At 39.2% G+C, this 10,073-nt stretch overlaps 1 protein-coding gene across 8 annotated transcripts in view; it reads left to right on the forward strand.

The window, feature by feature from the left end:
• RNF41 (ring finger protein 41) overlaps window positions 1-9,229 on the forward strand; it is a 36,375-nt gene extending 27,146 nt beyond the window's left edge. For 5 of the 8 annotated variants that reach the window (XM_081321859.1, XM_081321861.1, XM_081321860.1 and 2 more), the window contains 4 exons: window positions 2,148-2,419; window positions 2,710-2,845; window positions 4,151-4,254; window positions 6,269-9,229. In XM_081321859.1, the coding sequence (XP_081177985.1) occupies window positions 2,148-2,419; window positions 2,710-2,845; window positions 4,151-4,254; window positions 6,269-6,620 (864 nt within the window). In that variant the 3' untranslated portion in view covers window positions 6,621-9,229. Of the gene's footprint in view, window positions 1-1,385; window positions 1,936-2,036; window positions 2,420-2,709; window positions 2,846-4,150; window positions 4,255-6,268 lie in introns of those variants that run through there. The other 3 variants (XM_081321865.1, XM_081321864.1, XM_081321863.1) reach the window with 3 other exon arrangements.
• Window positions 9,230-10,073: the final 844 nt, after the last annotated feature.

Consider the following 10,073-nt stretch of genomic DNA (forward strand, 5'->3'; position numbering starts at 1 on the left):
GATAAAAGCTATATAAAAGAATATATATTTTTTATACTATAAACTTGATCCGACTTTTTTTTTTACTATCTTATGGTGCTTTCGGTATCGTTATTTACTTTACTTTTTTTTTTTTTGCTTAGGGGTAGTTTTTATGACAGTACTGTAAAATGAACTGTGAAGCCATAATTGAAGAACTACATAGTGCAAGTGTAAGAATGTAATTTGATAGAATTAGTAGATGACAGCATCCTGATACTCCATTTAGCAAGTATTCAGCATGTTAGTGGGGAGGATGCAGAATTTCACAGCTGAAATAAAGTATTCTGAAAAATATTCTGGTCATTTAACCCAGGTACGCTTAGGACATTTTTCACATTTGTTCCTCATTGTATGAATTGCACGAAGAGTTCAGTAGAATTTTCTCCTGTTCGTGGAAAACACAGGATGCTGCTTTCTTTTCTTCATCATATTATGAAACCCGATGCTGCTTTTATACATCGTGCCTTTTCTCTTGGAGCTCTTCCTCATAGCCACCACCCTGAGAGGCAGGTCGGACTGAAAATGGTGATAAGCTCAGTGTTACCAAGTGAGCTTCTTGACTTGGACCTAGTTTTGCTTGATCCCAGAACTATGTCTTAGCTGTCCTACTAGATTTCTTTTGCACCGCTGATTTCGCTGGTCTGTCTGTCTCAGGATTGTTTATACCAGGTTCCTCCATGAAACCCTCTTAATATATCAATATATATATTATTTTAAGCAGCTTCAGCCAGTTGAGGATGATGGGCGTTGCAACTTTACATAACTGTTATCAAAAAGGACAGCTCACATGCTTGAGAGAAGATTGAAGTTGAGACTCAAAGGGAGCATTGCGGCTCTTCAGTTCCGGGTCAAAATTTATCTGCTAAAAACTGAATTGCGAATCATGGAGACTAAAATCATGAGAATATTGCTTTCAGTTAATACTGCTCTGTAATATTTGTAGTTTAGCCTTTACACCAATGTAATTCTTATGTTCTATGAGTGTTTTGCTATGTAGCTGCATTCTTTCTTTAAAGGAAAACAGACCTTTGGACAGATTGTTATTGCAGAGACACTTAATTAAATTTGTAGTCTTCTGATTATCAGCTGATGGTTCTTCTGGAGCTTTCTTTGGAGCACAAGGTATAAGTTTAGCAAAGGAGTGCTCCGTGCAGCATATGTTTAGGGACATATGCTGCATATGAGACAGCCCAAGAAAAAACTGTAGGAACCTTATTGTAGAACTGAAAGTAGTGTGAGAACTTCAGGTTCTCGACTTAGCATCTGTAATGGAGCTTGCCCCTTACTGTGATAAGTTGTAGCAGGTCACCACAAGACTGGACCTGTTTGAACATTCCTTTTTGTGATGGTCATAAAGTGACCGTCAGAGTAAATTTTCTGCTGCGCGTGGGCGTTTCAAAAAACCGGAAGTAAATTCCAGGTTGTAAATACCGTTGGTGGGATCTGTCATAACTTTGTGACCTGTTGTAAGTCGAGCACTAGCTGTAGAAAACTTGATGTATTCCATAAGAAATTAATCATCTTCATTTCCACCAAACAACTTGGAAGTAGAGCTGTGAGACAAAGAACTAAGCTTGTGAAGTACATTAACGTGTGAGTAAATTTTACTTGGAAAAAGAGCTGGAATGACAACTGTGCCATATTTAGAGGCTTGACTTTGTACTATCTATTTTGGGAGGTACGTTTGGGATGTACATATCAAATCATTTTTCTCTGTTTTGAGAGTATATTGAAGCACTAGACAAGGAAGTAACTTTTCTCATATTTGTTTATACTAATCCAGAATTGGAACAATACAGGGTAATCTGTAATAGGGTTGATGTGAAGGACAGAGATTAACACGTGGAGGTGAATAATTATGCTGGGTGATTTTTATATCTTTTTCCTGATAGCTTCTCACTACATTAGAATCCGGTGAGTTACAACCAGAGTGAACTGGTGTTTTCATATGCCTCTGATTGCTTGGTTACATAAATTGATCGATGGGTGTTCTGTCCTATTTCCAACTCTGTTAGTGAAAAGCATTCAGTGAAAGAAACTGCATGGAAAGCTAAGAGCCCACATCAACTTGAGCAGCAGACTTGATGTAATCTAAACTGGCGTGCTTGGTTCTGTTCTTTACACAGGCGCCTCATTGTGAGCACGCTTTTTGCAATGCCTGTATCACCCAGTGGTTCTCCCAACAGCAGACGTGTCCTGTCGACCGAAGTGTTGTGACTGTGGCTCACCTGCGCCCTGTTCCCCGGATCATGCGTAATATGCTATCTAAGCTGCAAATGACGTGTGACAACGCTGTTTTTGGTTGCACTGCTGTAGTGCGGCTTGACAACCTGATGTCTCACCTCAATGACTGCGAACACAATCCAAAGCGGCCTGTGACCTGTGAGCAGGGGTGCGGGTGAGTATTTGCCAAATTTATGTATGTCTGATCATGACATAGCAGTCACGCGTGATAGCATGATCTGGAAACATCAGTGAGGGCAGCAATAATTGTGTAGTCAGTTTTGTCAAAGCTCAATATAAAATGGCTTTTGTGATGCATCAGGTGTGTTGGCAGCTGGTAACTTGGAAGCTCTTTAATTTCAGGCTCAGTTTTCTTAGAGTACAGTCTTTTACTTCTGCTCTTGGTTGCTTATCACCTAAACAGTTTTTTTCTAGGCACTCAATTGTAGTTACTTCTCTGTGCAGCTTGGAAATGCCCAAAGATGAATTGCCGAATCATAACTGCATAAAACATTTACGCTCAGTAGTGCAGCAGCAACAGACAAGAATAGCTGAATTGGAAAAGACATCTGCAGAACATAAGCATCAATTAGCAGAGCAGGTATTTATTTCCTTTCCTTTGTCAAATGGCCAGATGGTCTATGGATCCACTTAACTTTTCTAGACAAGACGAATGAGAAGGTGACTGTATTTTTAGAAAGTTTCTTTGTACATCTTATACTGAAGTGAAAATGTGTCTAATTGTGAATACAGATAGTCTGCGACTTAGGACCACAATTGGGCCCCAGATTTCCATTGCTGAGCAAGTTAGTTGTTAAATAAGTTTTTGCCATTTTTTTAAACCATTCTTGTCACAGTTGTTAAGCGAATCATTGCAGTTGTTAAGTTAGTAGAATGGTTGTTAGGTGAATCTGGCTTCCCCATTGTCAAAAGGTCGCAAAAGGTGATTATGTGAACCCAGGACACTGGGTCATAAATACATGACAGTTGCCAATCATCTGAATTTTGATCACTTAACTACAGGGATACTGCAATGGTTGTAAGTGTGAAAACCAGTTATAAGTCACTTTTTTCTGTTCTGTTGTAACTTTGGTCACCAAACATTGTTGTAAATTGAGGATTATGTGTATACAGATAATCCTTGACTTATGACCACAGTGTTCCATTGTTTAGAATTTCCATTGTTAAGCAATGAGTTGCACCCAGTTTTACAACCTTTTTGCCACAGTTAAGGAAATCACCGCAGTTGTTAAATGAATTAGGTGGTTGTTAAGTGATCGGGCTTACGCCATTGACTTTGCTTGCTGGAAGATGGCTGGGAGGATCACAAATGGCAATCACATGACACCAGGACACGGCAACTGTCATAAATACATGCCAGCTACCAAATTTTGACCATGGGGATACTGCGATGATTGTAAGTGTGAGGATCAGTTGTAAGTCACTTTTTTAGTGTTGTTGTAACTTTAAACAATCAGTAAACAAATAGTTGCAAGTCGAGGACTACCTGTATTCCTTGGATACACATATTAGCATTGTGCAGCATTCTGGACTCAAATGTGATTTAATATGTGGGGAGAAAGTCACATAGAACCTGTCTGGATCTTTTTGAATCAAATATGCCTTCTCCTGGACCCAAACTCCAAGCATGGGAAAAGAGGTAACTTTGTTCAAGGAGTTATTGATGGGTCATAGGACAGCCAGTGCAGTTCAAATCTCCCTTTCCTCTTTGAATCTGCATTGCTGTCAATGTATACAGCTTTGAGCCTTAATAAATGTTAGAATGATAACAACTACTATAGTAAATTGAGCTGTGTGGAATATATATTGTGATTTTTTTTATTTATTGATGCAGGGTAGTCTCTGGGTCCTTTTAGTTATGTTAATGTAATATCCATTTTTGCAGAAACGGGACATACAGTTGTTAAAAGCATACATGCGAGCGATACGTAGTGTCAATCCCAACCTGCAGAATTTGGAGGAGACTATTGAATATAATGAAATCCTTGAGTAAGTACTAATCTCTCACTAGTGCTGGATGGATGAGTTGTGATTGTGGGGGTAGTGAATAGTGGTGGGAAATGAGTAAAAATTGGAGCAAATATCTCTAGGAAATATTACGGGGTACATTCATATTATACTACAAAGTATGGTGATTCAAACATAACAAGGCAATGCTTCTCATTATGCTGAATGAAGATGAAACATCTGCAAGCAAACAGTCAAGCTCAGAAAGCACTCGAGCCCATAATACTTCTCAAACGCCATGATCCCAAACCTCTAACCTCTACCCACATTGACACCAAACAGCACCAATTTGATTGGAGCAATACAAGAATCATTGGTCACACCATACTTACGGGTTTATCAAAGCCTGGCACTCCACAAGCAGTTCCATCAACAGAGACACACCAACCTATTACCAACCTATGAACCCCAGTCTCCAAATCAACTACCCACCCAACCAGAGAAAGCACTGACCCTCAACCAACCCATGCAACCCCCCCTTCACAAGACCCTCACTTGTGACCCATACCTGACCCATCACGAGACCCAGCACAAGACCCTCATTTGACATAGCCCACACCTGATGTGACCTCATCATCACAAGACCCTACTGACTGCACGAAGCCCTTATGAGCAGAACACAGACACTGACATCCCCTAAATTCTGCTCAAGATGCTGCCTAGCCTGGTAACAAAATGTTTGGAAACCAACCCACAAACTCGGAGAACGAATCTCCACCCTCAGCTCCCATCATGCTAGCTAACAGTAGATAATCTATTTCCAGTTGTGGAAGTTGTTTCTCAGGATAATGGTAGCTTTCAAACATAAAGTGAAATTGATTTCAAATTCAAATAGTCAATGAGCTGATAACTTGTTGAGGTAACGAATTCATGAATCGCAAGCAAGTAGCATGTTTTCATTTCCTGAGCCACTACAGTAGCTTGAGCACTAATGAGATGGTTGCTGCTTGTATCAGTATAATAAACAGGAGATAAATAGGGGCTGATTTAATATTAATTACAAATGTCAAGGTGACATGTTCAGATTTTATTTTTGAAGCATTGAACTCTTACTGTCTTGAAATCTATAGGCCTTAGATTGAACGTAGACTAAGGTCTAACTGGTGAAGACACAGTATGTTAAGAATGCTAAAGATACTGAACAAATGTTCAAAATATTAAAATCAAATATTTTAAATGTTAAAAAATAGTCAAAGGAGTGGAGATCTTGTTCAGTGCCAGAGAACACGTCCAGATTAACAATGGATACCACTTTGGTATCCCATTGTTACAATAATTAAGCTTTGAGGGTTTCACAGTTCTCATTTAAAAAGGGCCTGATTGTGTAAACCACCCTGGGTCCTTGGAAATGGTGCTATGCAAGTGATTATGTAGATAAAAATATATTCCCAAACAAATTAGGACAAATAGAATTGGTAGCAATGCTAGAAGAATTCATAATATCACAGCCTTAAGTGTAAACCTCATATGCTGTGATTTCAGGATGTGTCCTGGTGCATCATCCTATACAATGTACAGCCACAGAAATGATTGTTCTAGAGAGATCACAACTTGAGGCTCAGTAGGAGATCCAATAGGTCAATTTCCTCATCTGTGGCTATGGAGGCTAGGTTTACTAGGGGATCCGGAGTGCTTGGATGAACCTAGATTCTTCGTGGATGCCATAAAGAAATTTTTTTTTCCAAAACATCTCCAAGATCACTGTATGAAATTTGGAGGAAATATTTTTTAAAAGTGAAAATTTGGAATATTTGCCTGGTGGCTTTCTGCTTCCCTAGATGTTAATTTTATGTTAGAAATAACACTTTGTGCCTAGTGCAGGGAGTAGTCCAAATAGACCTGAACGCTGCTCATCATGATTGTTTGGCAGGGAACCATCATCCACTTGATCAGAAATACAATAGGAGAAATCTTGCTCTCCAGGCTTTCATTGTAGTGCTGTGGTTTCATCTGTTTTTCTTTCCTCATTGTGTGACTCTTTTCACTTGACTCCTAGGTGGGTGAATTCCTTGCAGCCAGCCCGGGTAACCCGGTGGGGTGGTATGATCTCTACACCAGATGCTGTACTCCAAGCTGTAATCAAGCGTTCCTTGGTGGAAAGTGGCTGCCCCACATCCATTATCAATGAATTGATTGAAAATGCCCATGAACGGAACTGGCCCCAAGGCCTGGCCACCCTAGAAACTCGCCAGATGAACCGACGCTATTATGAAAACTATGTAGCCAAACGCATCCCAGGCAAGCAGGCTGTGGTTGTGATGGCCTGTGAGAATCAGCACATGGGAGAGGAGATGGTGCTAGAGCCAGGCCTGGTAATGATATTTGCACATGGAGTGGAAGAAATTTAAAGACTCAACAGAGATTATGAAACAGTGTGCTTGAAAATAAATACATACACACACACACACACACCATGTCTAAGCCGACTGATTCTGTTCTGTTGTGCTGTATCGGCAACACTCCTCTCTTCGTTGAATAAAATGCTACTCCATAATTATACTGGGCATGAGCCCAGGAATTTATGCAAAATGCCATGCTGCATTCCCTTCTTATGGTCATTAACTTTGGTCTGATGTTAAGACAGAGATTTCCAAATGTCTACAAAGGAGCACAACAAATTCCTCCCTGCTCCAAAAAGAGCAGCGATCTTCAGTCCTATAAAGTCTTTGAACTTCCTGTTTTGAGATCTGTAAACCATGATTTAAGATTTTGAGAAGCTGAAATTTATTCTGAAGAATTTTAGCCCACCACTTTGCAAGACTGGCTTCTCTTGTCCAAGGCATCTCTGTATAAAACATGCTTTTCCACTGTGGCCCATGAAATAATCGAATTTACACAGTACTTTTAAGATTCGTTTTCAGCTTTTATGTGGAGAGGGATTTTGAGTGAAGGGAAGAGTAAAACATGAGAATGTAGATGCCAAGTCGGAGTTGCAAGTAATGCCAAATGTATACATCAGTAGATACTTCAACCGTCTTGTGGAGCCAAAAAGCTGCGTCATGTGGAGAACAATCTGCAACTCATTTTGGACGTGTTTACATTGTATAAGAAGCAGTCCTCTCCAATTGTGGCTTGATTTTCAAAGGAATATTCTTTAGCTTTGTTGCATTGTTCCCACCTCTGCAGAATGAAATGTGATTCTCTCCTGAAGCCTAGAGCTCAGTTTTCTCCATGCTCTTGAAAGGTTGCTGAAGCGTCTTGGATGCTTTGCGGACTTCTCCTTTCTGATAAGAAGCAAGCCGCCTATCGTATACATCACTTCACCTGATCAGAAATGGTCCCTCTAAATTGCATGTGCCATTTAAAGTTGTATCAACTTCATAATCTTTTGAAGAAAACACAAAAAAGAGTATGAACTCAGATTTATCTAGTCTCGTTGTGTTGCCTATTTTGAAAAATCATCTGTATTTATTTTCTTTTTTCACATTTTGATGATTGTGCTTAGTCTTTTGTATTATTTTTGTGCTGGTATGTTTTTCTTTTTGTTTTGTTTTTTTAAAATACAGCAGCTAGGAATGTCTCCAGTTTTAGTTTACCTGTCAAATTTAATTTATTTGCCATCTCGGTTTCTGTTTTTATAGAGAGAGCGACTTCCTTCCAATGCTTTAAATATTTGTTAATTGCTTAAAACATTTGTGCTGGAGTTCTTGAGAACAAGGAATAAATGCATTGATAAAGGAGCAGCTAAACTGCTCTGATTGGAGTGTTTTGCTGTACAGTCCATTCTGAGCAGCTTTCATATGCCACACTGGCTAAATATTCTTCTCTGACTAGTAATATTTGAACCAGGCTTGACTTTCTTCTCCTAGCGTTTAATTTTCTTAGTTCCCTGGTATAAGAGGTTTGCAATGATGCAGAATTTGGGTCATGTCATATAAACAGTTGCTTCTTCAGATGTCTAGGGTTAAAAAAAAATGCTCCCAGAAATCCTCAGTAGGAACAATGGCTTGAGAAGACCTTCTTGTGCTCTCACCAGAAGAAGCATGGGAAATTTTCTCATTATGTGCAATAGTAAGTGGCCTAATGCTACACGATGAGCCCATGATGGAGAATCCATGTTATAGCAATATGGTTCTCATTCCTGTTGGTTACTGGCAATCTCGCCTTCTATGAAAGAGAAGAGGGTGGGGGACCTTGGCGGAATATACAGTAGTTCAATTTCAGTCACCTAACAAAAGGAACTCCTTTCGTCATTTGTACAAATAAAGATGGTGATTAATTCTCAATATTTGCCAGGCAGATGCTTTTTCCAGATTTTCTTTTATGGGAAATGCCTGTGCTTTCAAGACTCAGTTTGGTGGCCTTTACGTCTTTGCCAATCTGACTGATAGGTTTTGCATCATTTTTCAGCACTGCTGGGTCCTCATTTCCTGCAATCTTTCATTTTAATCTTTGCTGACTTATTGCTTTATGCTCTTCCTCTCTCTCCTTCCTTGTCCCACACCCCTTCGATGGTAAGAGTTTTGTTTTAGAAACCAAGTCTGTCTCTGATAACTCTAGTGCTGTGAATTATTACTTACAGGTATCTTTAAAAGTTTTTCGAATAGTACTTCTCTTTGTAAGTCATGTTAAAATACTTGGAATGTGCATCAAAAATCAGGTCAGTTTTAAGGGTGGAATGGGTTGTGTTCATGTCTGTAATATGGCATGTTTTGAAAGGGGATTTATTTGTTGGAAATTACTTCTAACCAAAAGTCCCTGTTGCTCAGGAATTTGAAAAAAAAGCTGCTAAATCCAACCTAATAACTGCATCTTGAGCTATCTGCATCTCTTAATGTTGTTCTCCTAACACACCTTGTCTTTCTCCTCGATGTCCTGCTGTCGCTCTTCCTTGTGCTCTAAAACATCCAGTAGAACTTGTCATGTCTTCTGGCAGTATCCAAATCATTGGTTGCATTTTGTGTTTTATTGTTCAATTGTGCTGACTGCACTAATAAATTGCTTTTTTCCCCCTTGACTCCTTTATATATTGTATTTCATTCAGAATATATAGGATGTTGTATCTTGCATGACACATCTGCAAAACTGCTTGATTTTTTTTTGGATTAACCTCCTCCTGCAAAGCTGCTTGGTTCCTTGTTAGTAGTAGTGCTCTCCTTCTGCCACCATTTTTCCTCCCTAATTCCTACAACAAAAGGCTTCCTGGGTCACCCACAAATTATTTCTATTTAGAGTGGGACCTGGATAGATCAGTAGCTTCCTTTCATAATTACTGATTCGATTTAGCTAACCCCATTTTCTTGTCCTCTATCTAAGCTTGTAGTACAAATTGGTCCTTAACTCTTTAAGAGAAATATGTTTGAGATACTCAGTCTCCGATTTTTCTGAATGGCTGAACTAAAAACAAGAAGAAAAAAGGGCCAAAATATCACTTGACTTAAGCTAAGCAATTGCAAATAATGAAACTTGCTGGCAAGAAGCAAAGATTACCTGCCCTTCAGAAGATGGCAGTTTTTGTTTGAGAATACTTTGCATTTTGCATTTCCAATGTACAACTAGGAGAAAGGGGCAATCAACGATTTGTGCCCCAAATCTGACAGAATGAAAGGGGCTTCTGGTTCAAGCTTGGCTATTGAATGCAGCATGTTGAGATTTCCTAATATATTTATTTAGATTTATATCATGCTTGTCTACTTATACAAGCATTCAAGGTGTCTTGAAATACAATTGTTACAGGACAGAGGAAAAAAGGGCCTAGGTATATTAGCATATATTAAAAGTGGTGTGCTACAGATGCCATGAGCATAAGGCCTCTTCTATGCTACATTTGTTTCTAAAGCCTTTTTGGAAATGTCCATTTA

The sequence above is a fragment of the Vipera berus genome (genome assembly GCF_964194415.1).
Source record: "Vipera berus genome assembly, chromosome: 2".
In the NCBI taxonomy this organism is placed as follows: domain Eukaryota; kingdom Metazoa; phylum Chordata; class Lepidosauria; order Squamata; family Viperidae; genus Vipera; species Vipera berus.